At 38.6% G+C, this 17101-nt stretch overlaps 1 protein-coding gene across 2 annotated transcripts; it reads right to left on the reverse strand.

Annotated features, from left to right (window-relative positions):
- Positions 1-657: 657 nt before the first annotated feature.
- On the reverse strand, positions 658-16899 carry Rme-8 (receptor mediated endocytosis 8). Of its 2 annotated transcripts, XM_089845940.1 has the most exons (31): positions 16837-16899; positions 16313-16391; positions 16018-16243; positions 15010-15261; positions 14736-14942; positions 14236-14590; positions 14070-14152; positions 13824-13996; positions 13542-13749; positions 13078-13233; positions 12535-12789; positions 12249-12461; positions 11809-12167; positions 11588-11747; positions 10344-10406; positions 9766-10263; positions 9492-9692; positions 8038-8394; positions 6807-7134; positions 6353-6729; positions 5565-6026; positions 5207-5498; positions 4925-5122; positions 4564-4839; positions 4401-4482; positions 3464-3506; positions 3219-3392; positions 2952-3137; positions 2673-2813; positions 1685-1925; positions 658-1298 (listed from the first exon to the last, which is right to left on the reverse strand). In XM_089845940.1, the coding sequence occupies exons 2-31, from the start codon at positions 16369-16371 to the stop codon at positions 1213-1215; spliced, it is 6711 nt and encodes a 2236-aa protein (XP_089702066.1). In that variant the 5' UTR covers positions 16372-16391; positions 16837-16899; the 3' UTR covers positions 658-1212. The 2 variants fall into 2 exon arrangements, with proteins under 2 accessions (XP_089702066.1, XP_089702065.1); XM_089845939.1 differs by lacking the exon at positions 16837-16899 and having other exon boundaries at positions 16313-16505.
- Positions 16900-17101: the final 202 nt, after the last annotated feature.

Here is a 17101-nt window from a genome sequence, read left to right on the forward strand (position 1 = left end):
CTCGGCCCCTGTTTGTCGTAGCCCTAAGTTTTTAGTATGGTTGGATGGGGGGCAAATAGGACTATAACATACCCGAAGGGCATCCCCGTATCTCTAGTAGAAGCAGAGTTATAAGCCTCCAAATTTGGGTGTAATGTTAATCCTATGGAGGGGGGAATGTTTTTGAACATTTTGCTTAATTACTCGGCCCCTGTTTGTCGTAGCCTTAAGTTTTTAGTATGGTTGGATGGGGGGCAAATAGGACTATAACATACCCGAAGGGCATCCCCGTATCTCTAGTAGAAACAGAGTTATGAGCCTCCAAAGTAGTGTAATGTTAATCCTATGGAGGGGGCTATGTTTTTGAACATTTTGCTTAATTACTCGGCCCCTGTTTGTCGTAGCCCTAAGTTTTTAGTATGGTTGGATGGGGGGCAAATAGGACTATAACATACTCAAGGGACATCCCCGTATCTCTACTAGACCCAGAGTTATAAGCCTCCAAATTTGGGTGTAATGTTAATGGAGGGAATGTTCACGAACATTTTGCTTAATTACTCGGCCCCTGTTTGACCCAAAAATCCCTGATTTCCCCGAGGTTTTAACTATTTCCCTGATTTTTCCAGATTTGTATGAACCCTGTTAATCAAATGGTAAACAAGACAAGAGACAACAGTATTAGTTAACTGAAAAAAATATTTTTTTTACTCTCTTAAACTGTACAATACATTGTTTGTTTGTTTTGGGGGGTTTGGGGGAGGGGGTTCGCAAGATTGTATTGTCCTATCTTATCATTAAAGCACCTCCATTAAATTCAGTTCATTACAGGGCTTAATTAGGCCTATTAATTAATTAATTAATATTTTATACAAATTTTACAATTTTTTTTCTTTTGTTTACCGGAGACGAAATAAATCACAAAATATATATAACGACAATGCCATTAGATTTACGTTCCCGTCGTTATATAAATCTCTTTTAATTAACAATCATTTAATTAACTTAAACCTGGGGTTGTCATTTCTTTAAATGGCACTTTAATTCTTTAGTGTCGTTAAACAATTTTTTTTTAACGAACTTCTATAACAATTTCTAACAAGGCCTAACAATTTAATTTAATTTCTATAAATTTAAATTTACTGTAGGAAAGAAAGAAGTGTTTTACATATGCTATTATAAAACTATCTATTTTTTGTAATTTTTAGGGGGTTCTTTTGGGGGAGGGGGGCGCGATTAACCCTCCTCCATTGGAGGGGGCGAAGAAGGCATTGTGTAGCCTCCAGTACCTTGAGTTAGGTAACCAGCAACATTGGCCGTTCCTAATGGTAAACGTAAATCTTAGAAAGGTTTACGAGTACCAGAGCTCGCGTAATTTCAAGTACTACTTATAGAGTGCTGTCAGAAGCGCCGGTGTGACGTCACCCATGCTGTTTTCCCATAAAGAAAACAAGATGGCCCCAGCCATATTACGCTTTTGCGCGAACGAATTGATCACACCAAAACCTGGACATGAAGGGGAATAGGCGCCCAGCCGTAATGGGTCGGAACAATAGTTTTCCAGCTCTAAAGAGCGCAAAACAAAAACGGTAACTGTCATGGCCGCCCATTGTTAAAGGCAGACTCGTGACGTTTAACCTTGGATCTGACGTCACAACTGACAGCACTCTATATATGGGCTTTAAAAATATAAAAAAGTACACTTTACCTGTTAAATATCCTGAAGTATTGGCGGGTGCAATGAATAAATCGTGTTTCTGATCGCGGTATTCCGCCCAAACTGAGGATTTCTCTAAAATATCGGTTACTTGTGTACCGTAACTTATAGAGCCACTCATGGCTTTCAAGGCATTGACTACTTGGGCCTTGGCTGCCGCCGGATTCTGAATTCCGGGCATTTTTCCCTCCAGGATTTTAAGCAAGAAATGAACTAGTTGCGTATCGACAGCCTATTCATGAATCATCAGTTAAAGGAAAAGTTCAGATAACATAACATTATACCTTAAAAGAACGGCTGCTTTTTCTAAATATAAAAGGAATTAAAAATTAAAATAAATAAATGATCTCATTACAAAATAATTAGCATTTAATTAGTCTTAAAAACGAGGACTACTGCGCCGCCATTGCTTTAGTGACGCCTGATAGCTACGCCTAAAGCGATTGGTTGAATTCTCACAGGCTGAGAGACAGAGGCGCGACTCGCGAGCAGACTTAGAAATAAGGAAAATTTTTAAACTAGTCCTTGGGACCAGTGACCCCTCTAGTCCCCGAAATAATTAACTGGTCTCCGGACTGGTCCCAGCCTTTGTTCTCCAATAGATTTGCAATTAATAAACTGGTCCCGAGAACCAGTAACCCCCACTTTTTGAATTAAAAAACTAGTCCAAGCAATTAATAAACTGGTTTTGGACCAGAGGAAGTGCACTGCTATTTCCAAGCCTGGACAGAGACGCGAGGTTAAGATATGGCATAGCCCACTCGATCACGCGCGTAAAATGTTCTGACTATCGTTTTTAAGACTAATTAAATACTAATTATTTTGTAATAAGAGATCACTTACTTATTTAAATATTTAATTCCTTTTATATTTAGAAAAAGGCCGTTCTTTTAAGGTATAATGTTATGTTACCTGAAATTTTCCTTTAAAATCCCATCCCATGTATTTATTCCCCCACAGTAAGCCTATCAACCCCTACCTGTTGAACTAAGTCTTCAACAGCATGATCAAATATCCTACTAACAGTTTCGCAAGCAACAGTCATCATATCAGGTTTAGCTTGCATAGCTTTCATCAGAGATTTAAGGCAATCAGTTTTACAGAGAACTTTAACGCACGACTACAATTAAAACCATTAAGAAAAACCTCTTAATTAGTTCCTAAATTGGCAATCTGATTCTGAGTTAATTTGCTTTCATCTTATGTTTCATTTTCACACAAAAAACAAACACCAGTGTTTTTAGAGTAATTAACTTACGTAGCTACTTGCTAATTGATGGAGAATCATCAGCCACGCTCTGCAGGTCGTATCATCGGTAGGTTTCGCTGGTAACACTTGAACTATTCTGGGAATGTGACCTAAACCGGGAATTTGTTCTAGAAGATCGGGTTTTGATTGGAGGAGAGAAACAACGGCTGTGGCCATCATTTCTAAGAGATTATCCTATTAACAAAATTCCAAATCAGGAATCAGGGCGGGGCCTTTTCAATATTGAAAACTGAGACTGAAGATATTAGTCCTTACGTCTGGATTTGGCTTTGATAAATACTCGTGAGCTTTATCGAGAAGTTCAATTAGAAATTCTCTGGGACGGCGCAAAACCCAAGCCGGATTTTGAATATAGAGTCGTAAATAAACGCCCGCGATTACAATCTCTCCTTGAATATTTTCGCGACCAACTTCTAGATTATCCGGAAGCTGACCGAGAAAATTGTAAAAGAAAAATAAACCTGACAATCACCTAAAATCCCTAATTTTAATTTTAATACCTTCCAAGTTATACTGGGATCGTCCTTTTGTATTATATAGTGACTATAATGGAATATAATTAAAGCTAATTAATAGTCTAGAGGTGTGTGGGTACCCGCCCCAATACCCGAAAATTATTTTTACAACTATTCAAAAGTACTCGGTAACCCGGGTAGTAACGAGGGAAAAAATTATTTTGCAATACTCCGTGTGGTTTCCAATGTGCTAAGGTTGTACCAGTTGTACATCACCCGACAACGAAGGATCTAAGGCTATACAATGTCGTGTCTCGCATACACTATAAAGTTACTTAGAGTGCCACATAAACTTGAGAAATGCCTGCCCAATTCAGTACTCTCCTACAACAGTGACCACGACACTTTAAGGTGCCATTTCTAGTTTAGCATACATTTTATCTCTCTCCATAAATCATAAACCCTTTCACAATAAATACTCCCCCTTTACTGATGTCAAGCTGAGACTGGTTGTCGGGTTATTCGCGGAAAAAAAAGAGATAGGGATCGGAGGTGAAAGGGGACCACCCACTGTCCAGCTTAGAAAGACCGGGAATTTTTGAGAATAACGAAATACTGTGAAAGACTGTTTCAAGGTGAAATATAGTGCACGAAGGGTACGCGGTTCTGTAGTAGTTTCTTGCAGAGACAGACTAGAATCATGTAGCGCGACACACCTATATCATCCCATTACCAGTATTCTGTGTTGAAATAATACTCTAAAGAGTTAAGAAGGACAAAGGGGAACCAAAAGTTAGAGATAGCATCAAAGGGAAAGAAATTGCCAAAGACCATTGGGGATTGAGATAATACAGTAAAAATAGTGTACTAAAGGGAATTTTTGAAGGAAGGATGTATTTACTTAAGACCATTTTGGGTACCCACCCCAATAACTACCATTTTTCTGCTAAGCCAAATTCAAAATTGAAATTAATTAACTTACTCATCGGCTAATCTCGAAACGGTTTGAGATAATTTCTCTTTTGATTCTTCATTCCATATTAACTCTGGGTTTTCTTGAGTAACTGCCAATTATAATTAAATTACAACCAATTAGTAATTAACAAAGATCGAACCGCGTAATGATACGCCATCGTTTCGTTTACCTTCAAACATTTGGACGGCGGCTTGCGGCGAATCTTTCATGGCATCCAAAAATAAGGGAGGTAAGAAAGTATTGAGCATAATGCGTAATTTTGGTCCTATTAATTTTTCCGAAGTCATTTTTGATAAAAGTTCCGCGGTTCTTTCCCGAACTCCAGGGTTCGGTGAATTGCAAAACAAATCCAGTAAATATATCGCGGCGCCTCTTAACATGGCCTCCTTTACCAATTTACCATTAGACATTAACGGCAGTAATGTTTCTAAAACGACTAGTTGATCTGGGAACATTTATTAATAGAGTTAATTAATCCTTAAAAGATTAAGTTAATTAGGATTAAATTAAATTTAATTCAATTCAATTACTTGTAGAATTAGGAAGAGACTTCAAGACTAATAATAGATAAACTAAAATTTCGGAGGCGGCAATGTCTTTGACGCATTCCTGGTTATTTGTGACGCCCGATATGACGTCAATAGCTAAGATTTGTACTTTGGCGCAACCGTCGAGTCTTAATAAGCTAAATAATAACTTAAACTGACCGATACACTGAATTTCCACGCCTAAAGACATGAAAACAACGCGTGTCTTAGAGTACTTACGTAAGTAAACCAACTTCACAGACGAAATAAACGATAAGTACTTACCAGGATGATTTCTTATAACGTTCCTCAAGGCTTCCAAGGCCATTTCAATTTTTCCTAAGCGATCGGCGCTTTTGGTGACTTCAACACCGCGATCTTTTAGGGTCATTAACGAATACAAGTACTGGGCTTGGGAACTCAAGAAATCCAACAAATCCAGGGCAAAACCGCGCGCATTTTCTAATGGGAACGTGGGTTGTTCGTTGTAGACTCGGACAAATACTTCACCAATAATCAGCTCCTCTAGATGACCAGTAAAAACAAAGTCTGCACCATACGATGGATCACATTCACCCTAATACATACATCAAACCACAAATAATAAGTTGATCATGTTGCGCAGACAACTTCAAGTACTTACGGATCTTATCATTTCTTTCTGTTGAGTTTTCAAATACTCGACAAGTTCAGCCCTGGTTCCATTATTCCAAACCAAATAGGGATTCTCGGAATTTGAATTCAAAACCTTGAGTATTTCTTGTTCAGGTTGATTCCCAAGTACTTTTACGATATAAGGCGTTAACATGGCCCTCATGGCGTCTTTAATGGTCATATTATCGGGAGTGGTGTTTTCCCCTTTGCCCCCACCAATAAGTCTGGTACAAGCGATGATACTCAACTTGGCCAACTGGTTATTAATCTCCTGTTGGTTACTATCCTCGGAGCGTTCAACTCCGCCTTCCTCCAAGGTGTAATCGTAGTTAAACAGATTTAATAGTAAGTGAAATAGAACTCCCGATTGAAATAAATGATTTTGTAACGTTTCATCCGTAGCAAAAGCGCTAACGCATTCCACAGCGTAAACTCCCAATTTCGACAAATGCTAATTAGATTAGATTAGATTAGATTAATTAGCGGTCTTATTCCTGATCAGCGCCACCTACCCATAGCGGCGACTTTGAGAACTACTGTAATCGGCAAGCCAATCACTCCAGATGTCGCTAAAATCTGGCTGGTGACGTCATTTTTGGTAAGACCCCTCCCCGAGAGTGCCCGTCAGTGACGTCACCAGATTTTAGCGACATTTGATTGGCTTTCCGATTACAGTAGTTCTCAAAGTCACCGCTATAGGTAGGTGGCGCTGATCAGGAATAAGACCGCTAATTAGCGTTACTAATTAATGACTCGCTCGGCTACAAGTATACATACTTGAAAGTAAAGTATTCGACAAAGATCCTTAATTACTTCGAGCATCTCAGTTAGACGTTCCCTGCAAGAGGGAAATTGGGCAGCTACGGTGAAACACCTGGTAATATGGGTGCTAACTTGGACAGGGACATCGTCTTGTTTAGAGGATTGATTTAGTACGCCAGTACAACGATTGTACGCGTCTCTCAGTAACAATAGCCCGCCTTCCCGTCTTAATTCTTCAGCATTTAACGCCGAACAATTGACGGTATGGAAAGCGGTTTCCGTCGCGGCTGGTAACAAAGGAACTTCCTTTGAGAACAAAAATTCATCCTGAGTTTCCATTTTAATTGTTTTAATTAACATTGGGTAGCCGGCGTATTTATAAGGATGAAGTTCTGTAAAAGTAACCACCCATAAACCAACAGTTATGACGTCAGCTATCTTTTGAGGGCGGTTAATGAAGGCTTCTCACCTTCTTGATACCGACTAAATAAAATGCTTTGAGTTTTTAAAATAAGGATGATATTAATAGGATCGGGACCGTCGCAAGACCGTGAAGATTTGCTACACAAAAACTCGTAAGCTTTATTAACTTCTTCGAAAATTTCGCGGCCATCAGGGTTTTTATCGGGATGGTATTTTTGGGCTAGTCGGAAATAGGCTTTTCTGATGGTCGATTCGTCATGGACATCCTCCGAATTGAGTCCCAAAGCTTTGTACGCATCCGCGATAGAAATCGGCGGTGGTTTCTTCTCCACTTCTTGTTTCCAAGCTTCTAAAATATTTCGAAGCAAAGAAACCTAGAAGGGGTGAAAACACGCGTATTCATACAATAGACTGTTTCGGAAATGACGTACAGAGAAATCAATGCAATGGGGTGAGGCCGCCATTCTCCCTCGCGCCCATTTTCCAAAAAACACTGACTTTTTCCTCCATTTACCAAAAAACTAAGACTTCTTTCCTCCATTTTCCAAAAAACTACGACTTTTTTCCTCCATTTTCCAAAAAACCCCGACTTTTTCCCTCATTTTCCAAAAAACCCCGACTTTTTCCCCCATTTTCCAAAAAAACCCGACTTTTCCTCCATTTTCCAAAAAACCCCGACTTTTTCCTCCATTTTCCAAAAAACCCCAACTTTTTCCTCCATTTTCCAAAAAACCCCGACTTTTGCCTCCATTTTCCAAAAAAAAAACCCCGACTTTTTCCTCCATTTTCCAAAAAAAAACCCCGACCTTTTCCTCCATTTTCCAAAAAAAAACCCCGACCTTTTCCTCCATTTTCCAAAAAAACCACGACTTTTTTCCTCCATTTTCCAAAAAACCCTGACTTTTTTCCTCCATTTTCCAAAAAACCCTGACTTTTTCCCCCATTTTCCAAAAAACCCGACTTTTTCCTCCATTTTCCAAAAAACCCCGACTTTCCCCCCCATTTTCCAAAAAACCCCGACTTCCCCCCCCCGCATTTTCCAAAATACCCCGACTTCCCCCCCCCCGCATTTTCCAAAATACCCCGACTTTTTACCCCCATTTTCCAAAACCCTGACTTTTTACCCCCATTTTCCAAAACCCTGACTTATCCAGGTTCCGTACGAACACTGGAGAATACCCCCAATGACGCCCTCACCCCAGTGTGTTGGTTTCTCTGTATGTAATTTTACGAAATGGTCTATTACTCGCGAGAGCCGAGTTTAGTTCGGCACTTACCGGATCTGAAATTGGCCAATTTGGAAACTTGTTGGTATCACAAAGATGACGTAGATAATAAATATTGCAGAAGAGTTCGTTTTCAAGTTGAGGATACTGAATGGCCGGAATGGGACAATATTGATACAAGGCTCGCGTATTTGATCGTAAACGAGGTGAAAAATCGGCGATATGCGCGGCGATTTTTTCGATCATCATACGTCTCATTTCGCTATTCCATATCGCTTCCGGTGTATCAAACTCTCCTAAAAATATTTGGGCGAATTTCTCCGGTCCGTGGTTTTCCAAGTAACAAACCATAGCTTCGGGTAATAATTGACCCAATATGCTACGCGTTATTAAGTTCGAAGTTGGCGTCTGAAAATGGTACGCAAATTTATTTTATCGTGAAAATAACGAAGAGGAAACGAATTCGACGGAGAAACAAACAATTGGTAACAAAAACGAAACGTTTTCGAAAAAGATGAACTATTTAACAATTTAGACGAAGCAAAAAAACAATTTAGACGAAGCAAAAAAACAATTTAGACGAAGCAAAAAAGAATTTAGACGAAGCAAAAAACAATTTAGACGAAGCAAAAAACAATTTAGACGAAGCAAAAAACAATTTAGACGAAGCAAAAAAACAATTTAGACGAAGCAAAAAAACAATTTAGACGAAGCAAAAAAAACAATTTAGACGAAGCAAAAAAAAAAACAATTTAGACGAAGCAAAAAAACAATTTAGACGAAGCAAAAAACAATTTAGACGAAGCAAAAAACAATTTAGACGAAGCAAAAAACAATTTAGACGAAGCAAAAAACAATTTAGACGAAGCAAAAAACAATTTAGACGAAGCAAAAAACAATTTAGACGAAGCAAAAAACAATTTAGACGAGGCAAAAAACAATTTAGACGAGGCAAAAAACAATTTAGACGAAGCAAAAAAACAATTTAGACGAAGCAAAAAAACAATTTAGACGAAGCAAAAAAACAATTTAGACGAAGCAAAAAACAATTTAGACGAAGCAAAAAACAATTTAGACGAAGCAAAAAACAATTTAGACGAAGCAAAAAACAATTTAGACGAAGCAAAAAACAATTTAGACGAGGCAAAAAACAATTTAGACGAGGCAAAAAACAATTTAGACGAAGCAAAAAAACAATTTAGACGAAGCAAAAAAACAATTTAGACGAAGCAAAAAAACAATTTAGACGAAGCAAAACACAATTTAGACGAAGCAAAAAACAATTTTGACGAAGCAAAAAACCCTTTCGACGGAAAAACTTTCAACAAAAACAACCAACTTCCATGAAAAACAACTTCAACAACAAAAAACAACCAACTTCGAAGAAAAAAAACATATTCACCAACAAAAAAATACAATTTTGACCAAATGAAACAACTTTTTATCGAAAACGAAACGATTTTGACGTCGAACCGAAAATAATTGACACGTATAGATAGACTCACTTCTTCGGATCGGAAAGCTTGTTGGGCGTGTGTCGCTTTTAAAATCCTTCCAATTGGAAGCAAGTTCGAACCCGTATACATTAAAATGAAGAAAAAGAATCCAGTCAAATATAATCTAGGCATGGACGGGTTGTCTTGCATAACGTTGCTCAATAAAACCGCCACTTTCTCAACCAATGACGGATCAAACGTTAACAACAACTAAAAAACCCGCGTCACAGTTACAAAAATAAAACATATCGGAACCCTGGCTGGCGTAATTCTCTAGACCTACCTGAATAATATGTGGAAGACAAGTTGGTTCCGATAACAATCTTTTACATTTTGGCAGAGGTCGAATGATAGAGCCGTGCGTGTCACGACTCGGATAAAACTCGCAAATTTTAATAAGCATACTTAAAATAATTTCGGCTAATTCCGTTTCGTTCATTAAAGGACTGGAAGTTGCTAGTAAACACCATTTCAACTGAGGAATAGAACTAACTGGTCTCCAGCCATCCATTCCTTGAGCCCAACACTTTGTTTTTCTATTAATAACCCCGTCTTGCCACAAATCTTTCATTTCCGGGAAACTATGAGGACCGTGTCGTTCTTTTTCAACGTTCCCGTAATACCATTCTTTCTCCGATGATTCCCGTATCATATCGGGTGAAGCTTCGATAACGTTCGTTTGTAATGGAACTGTAGCGCGACTCGTATGTAAATGAGCTAACGTTAGAAGCTCCACTAATGTTTTTAGTCCGTTCGCGTCAATTACGTCTTTAACGTTTCTCTAAAAGCATCATTCATTTATTAATTAATTTAAGTCACCGAGAGTTACTTTTAACTCTAATTGGGAGACTGAGGACTCACCCTGTTTAACAGAAGTTTACTAATAAAAATCACCAGTCTATCACGTTCCAATCTATCACAAGACTAGAGAAAAGAATCAATGGTTTAAAATCATTGGAACGTCATAACTACGCGTGTTAAGGGTCCGGACGTAATTTTTTTATTGAAAATCCCTGACTTTCCCAGCTTATCCCTGACCATATTTTGGCCATTTCCCTGACCATTTTAAGGTGTTTACCTGAGCCCACTTCGTCACATCACACCTGACCCATGTTTAGTATGGCTTGAAGCATGGTTTGACTTACCAAACGAAATCCCTGACATATCCCTTACTTTTTAGGGCAAAACTTTGAATCCCCGACATATCCCTTACATTTTAGGGCAAAACTTTGAATCCCCGACATATCCCTTACTTTTTAGGGCAAAACTTTGAATCCCCGACATATCCCTTACTTTTTAGGGCAAAACTTTGAACCCCCGACATATCCCTTACTTTTTAGGGCAAAACTTTGAATCCCCGACATATCCCTTACATTTTAGGGCAAAACTTTGAATCCCCGACATATCCCTTACTTTTTAGGGCAAAACTTTGAATCCCCGACATATCCCTTACTTTTTAGGGCAAAACTTTGAACCCCCGACATATCCCTTACTTTTTAGGGCAAAACTTTGAATCCCCGACATATCCCTTACTTTTTAGGGCAAAACTTCGAACCCCCGACATATCAATTACTTTTTAGGGCAAAACTTTGAATCCCCGACATATCCCTTACTTTTTAGGGCAAAACTTTGAACCCCCGACATATCCCTTACTTTTTAGGGCAAAACTTTGAATCCCCGACATATCCCTTACTTTTTAGGGCAAAACTTTGAATCCCCGACATATCCCTTACTTTTTAGGGCAAAACTTTGAACCCCCGACATATCCCTTACTTTTTAGGGCAAAACTTTGAACCCCCGACATATCAATTACTTTTTAGGGCAAAACTTTGAATCCCCGACATATCCCTTACTTTTTAGGGCAAAACTTTGAACCCCCGACATATCCCTTACTTTTTAGGGCAAAACTTTGAACCCCCGACATATCCCTTACTTTTTAGGGCAAAACTTTGAACCCCCGACATATCCCTTACTTTTTAGGACAAAACTTTGAATCCCTGACTTATCCCAACCATTTTCCAAATCCCTGACTTATCCATTCCAGGTTTCCCAGGGTATTCAGTACAAACCCTGTACTGGGGAACCAATGTCCGTCGCTACCTTACCTTTTCAAGCATTCCAACTATGTATCGCGTATCGTTAAAGGGTCCGATATCTTCGTGATGTCGACCATAAACTATAGCCATTGCTTGAAGGCACATTGATCTCATAGAGATATTCGAAGTCAATAAAAATCGATGATACAAATCATTGAAAAATTCGTATCTTTAGAAAGAAAAAACATTAGGCATACCACTTGTAATCAATCTGAAATAATTACACTTACGATCGTTTAATGTAGGAATTTTCGCCTTTATCATTTTCATCCTCTTCTAATAACAATCTTAAATAATATTCTCCGATTTTGATTTCTTCGGAGAGTGAATTATATGGAACTTCGAACTCGGTATGATTCCACGCAATGACAGCGTTCTGACACAAATCACGGTCAACCATAAACGCTCTCATTTCATTCTCTAAACAATCTCTCAGTTCTTCCCTAGTCTTATAATTCCAAATTAAATCAGGACGCGTATGATCTTGAAAAAACTGATAATAAAATAACGCCCAATTCGCGTCCGATTTAATACGTTCCCGACGTTTTCGAAGGATTATGGGACGTTGCTGTTGCTGTTGTAACTTATCCTAATGAATAATTGTAAGTTAAACTTTGAAATTAATTCCAATTCGGATTCTGATAAGAATTTTCGAAAGAAGGTATCGTACATTTTTGCTTTCAATTCCCATTCGGGCTCTCCAATGTTGCATGACCAATTCAATTTGTTTCTCGATAACTTGTATCGATTGTTGTATCATACGTTTATTGTTCTTATTAGTTTGATCATTGGCGATTTTTAAATTATCCCTGATATTAATTAAATCCCGACTTTGAACTGGGACTTTATCGGTACTATCCAAATAAGATAATAAACCAGGTGGCTGCAAATACCCGAATTTGATTGGTTCCCATTCGCGTTGTCCAAGCCTAGTAGGTAGACGTCAAAAAACTTACGACTATTCTCTTCAAGAGTCCCATAGCGGTCGGATGACCAGTGACCCATAACCCAACTAGTTGCCGGGACAACTGTTGCATGGCCATTAATCGATTATCTGTGCTTTGAATAAACATCGCGATATGGAGGTGTCGAGGTAAGGCGCCTTCAGCCATCGCTAAATCTTGCATTTTGGCTGAAACGGTGGCGTCACCTTCTTCAATCACCGCTTTCATGACTAGACCCGCGCCTTTAACAATGGCCAATGAGGGATGCTTTTAAAAACAGAGTTGTAGTAAAGGTAAGTTTGACAACTAGTTCCGAAAAGTTTGGCCGAATAAGAGAGAATGCGATGAAATAAATTTCAAACAATCTCTGGTTCGACACAATCGAGGGACCGGTCACTCTAAGTGTAATCGGTGTACACGACTGTACCGTTGACTGTAATAAAGTTATTACGCGTAATCTTTAAAAGCCCTGCTACTCTAAAATGATTAAACGTAATCCGTGTACAGGTAATCTGATTGTGACTAGCCCCTCGGACACAATCAAATCGTAATTACTTGGAAGAGTTGAAAGAGATATCGGCCATGATCGGCTACTAAATTAAGAAGCGTATCAAAATGCGCCCCATCCGTTGTTTCGCTGTATGGTACGCATAAAGAAAATGTTAAGAAATCCAACATTGCCGCCACTACAAGAGCTCCGGTGTTTTTTTGCTATAAAAAAGTCCGATTTCGACTTAAACTTTTATTTTTTTAATTCATATAATTAGCCTTATTCCTGATCAGCGCCACCTACCCATAGCGGCGACTTTGAGAACTACTGTAAGCGGCAAGCCAATCAGATGTCTCTAAAATCTGGTGACGTCACTGACTGGCACTCTCGGGTCTTACCAAAAATGACGTCACCAGATTTTAGCGACATCTGATTGGCTTGCCGCTTACAGTAGTTCTCAAAGTCACCGCTATGGGTAGATGGCGCTGATCAGGAATAAGACCGCTAATTTCGCATACAAATAACTAACCACGTGTTCGACGAACATTTGCAAAAGACTTTCTAAAAAGGGTTTATTTGATAATAAGGAACTTTTGTTCATTAATTCTTGTCGCAAATCATAATCATCATGCATTGGCTGCATCAAAGCGCAAATCATATCAATTGCGGAGTGTGAAACGCCATCGTCGAATCTCTTTAGAGCTTTAACAACTTTCGTTCCTAATTTTTCTCTAAATCTGTTTACGCAAAGATCGAGAGTATAAATCACCAGAACGTTATGGTTTTACCAAAGAAATATTTCGTTAATTACTTTGGCAATTGTAAAAAACAAGCGAAACCAATTTTGGAAGCGACTAAACGTCGCAACGCTTGAAATTGGGCTTCTAAAACATCAGGGGCGATTGAATCTTGATCCCCTTCTTTGGCCATTAAAGCTTGTAACGCGCCTTCTATTAATTTTTCCTTCTTTTCCGAGAAAAGTCCCTAATTAATTAACAAAGTTGAAAATTAGGCTTAACCCCGTTGCTTCGCGTTTGAGCCTAAATTTTGCGCTTACGTCTTGAGAAACACTATGGAGCAAGCCACTATATGGAATATTACAATTGAATCTTTTCACTGCTTCCGCAAAATCCCAACCAACTTATAAATTTAAATTAATTTAATTAGAATTGAAAGTTAAGTCTCGGTTTTAAAAATATTTTATTTCGGGTGTTTTTTTATACCAGCGGGATATTGAAGGAACTTTAGATGATTGCTTTCAACTTCTTCATCAACTGGGACCGTCGCGGGTCCTAATCTTTTTCCCCTATCAGTCGGCAACATTTTAACGTGAATATCACGATTCCCCGATGCCCTGACTCCGTCTAATAGAGACGCGACTAAGGCATCCCTTTCCGTTGACATGTACGTTCTAATTTGGCCCTTAACGTACTCTATATTGAACATTTGAGGATTTTCCGAACTACGAACTAACGCCGAAACTTCCGAGAGTGGTTTTAACGTGACAATACTGTAAGTTGCTGGATCACGTTCTATTAAACAGCATTCCGTCACACCCAGTAACCTTTTAACCGGGCCCTAATGTTCAAGATGTGAAATTGCTTATTTATAAACGCTTTGAACATGTTAAAAGGGGCCCAACACAAGAAAGAATTGAATATCTGTGATCCTGTGTGTTGGACTGCTAATGAATTAAAATTTCACACATTGTGAAAATTTGTACCGTATGTTTAGGCGATATTTTGTGAACGTTGAAATCGGAAATTGAAGTGATATAATCATCGGAACTATACGTTCCAAACCTATTATTATAAGCAGATTCTAAACTAATAGTTTCGTTGGAGACTTTTAAAACAACTCCAACGTGAACCCAGGAATGTTCTTTAATTTTTTTCATAACTTCTTCTCGATTCTCCACACCAAATATATGCTGTTAAAATTATTACATAACAATCAGAAAAAAACCCTATTACGCGTAGAAAGAAACTATAGCTAACCAAACGTCCAAATCCTGCATGAATAACAGCAAAGCCTCCTTGAACGTTGGATATAAATACTAGTCCCTGAATATCTTTATAATCATAGGTTGATACAATTTGATTGGTCCTAGGGTTTTGTTGTAATAAACCATTGGGACCAATCTCTAGTATCACTGGAACTTTATTTTCTGACCAATGATGCTTGACCGCGTTAACTCTTAACGTTTGTATGGTCACACTGGGAGTTTCAAGAAATTTAGATCTAAATTTCTAAAAGGAGCCAAATATTTGTTGGAAAAACGCCACAACGTTTAAAAAATTTATTTCGGCCATGTGCGGGTAGTGATTTACGGGTTTCGGGTCGGGTTCCCCGATTTTTGATGGGTACTGGATGGAATAATTAGGCCTAGCAAAACAACCAGTAGTGGTATGCTTTTGTGTAGCAAAAATCTCCATGTTTATGTTTTAATTCTGTTTAAATTTTAGTTCCAGTTTGGAAGAAGAAAGCCAGGCCAAAGAGGAGAGAAAGAGGGAGAGAATGCATGGTGAAAACGGGGGTAAATCTATGGTACACCGCGGCGCCTGAGCGCTGCTTTCTCGCGCACAGTTGACGTAGGGGATGACAGAGATAAGGTGAGGAGGTCAATCCCCCCATGCGCAAAGGATGTGCCTCCTAAAACTAAACGTACCGAAAATTGTTTTTACTACCCCCTATTTTCCCATTTTTCGGCGGATTTTATAAAGCGCGTTTCTATCTCCCTCTCTCTCTCTCCTCTTTGGCCGGGCGTTGTAGTACCCTCACTGGTGAGTCAAAACTGGAGGAAACCAGTTGTCAATGCGCACCTTCCTAGGCCGTCCCCTCCCCCCTAGGATCAAACCAATACCGACTGTCCTAAGCCTTGTCGCGTGTAATGAGCGGGAAAATTTAAATATTTTCGGGTATTTAGAAATTAAGTTTTCGGGTCGGGTACCCGAACCGATACCCGACCGGGTACTCGCACAGGCCTAAAATTTATACATGCATACCAAAGAGGCTGTTAAAATCTCTGCTCTATGATCAGAAGAAAACTTCATTTGATCTGTTTTCTTTCCCTTCTTCAGAGTTATTATAATAAATTCATTGTTTAGTTGCCCTTTGGTATTCGGTATCACCCCAATAACTTCATTATAAGGCCACTGATTGGTTATTTCCATTGTTGCAGGATTATAAGTAGTAATACCCAATGTTCCCACGGAAAATACCCGTTTATATCTTCAAAATGTCATTTTTTTTAATTGAATTCTTGGGATTCATAAAGGTAATAAATCGCAAACCACTCACTTTCCTTTCCAGGAGTGTTTAGTAACAAAATAACACGCCACATCTTGGTTTTCATTCATTTTTGCTCCCCTTTTGTTACCTTGACAACAATTGAGAGGGTCTTTCTGAAAGTCAACCCAAATTTTCTGGATCTACTGACTTCACGAACGAAAAATTCCCCCACAAATCCCCACAAACACAACAAAACCCCTCTGTATAGTTATTTTAATCTTTAATCACTGTTAAATGTTAATTCAACATTGAAGAACCAATTTTGATCTTATCTCTACCATCATAGTCTGAAGCTTCACTTAAACGTAATTAAAATTAATTTCACGAAATCTTAATGAATCACGAGACTTTGATTGTTATTGTTTTAGAAATAAGTAACCGCCTCTCGCGATGTACAATTGTACATAAGGAAATATTAAGGAACCTAGATATCCTACCCACATTAGTGGGTGGAAAAAAATTAAGCCTACTTGCCAGAACTTAAGCCTTGGCTTCAAAAATGTTTTTGAAATAAAAATCATATGATGACTTACTCAGAGCCCCTGATAATCCGTTTCAACCCTCTCACATGCTCTTGAAAGTATTATTATTTGGAATTTTAGCTCTTTAATCGTTAATTTGTTTTTAATTTTAAATTAAATTAAAACCGGTGACGGTGTCAAAACTCAACGCTAAAACTTGGAACAAGACAAAAAGTGGGAGTTTTCAGTCTTTCTCGACATTTCCGCTATTTTGATTGGTTTAGACTAGAGGGCGACACGAGCGACTAAGGTTAAAGGTCACGGGAAACGAAAGTGT

Source organism: Phalangium opilio, unplaced genomic scaffold, assembly GCF_054372755.1.
Source record: "Phalangium opilio isolate 3A_F unplaced genomic scaffold, DU_Popi_V2 ptg000079l_1, whole genome shotgun sequence".
Classification (NCBI taxonomy): Eukaryota; Metazoa; Arthropoda; class Arachnida; order Opiliones; family Phalangiidae; genus Phalangium; species Phalangium opilio.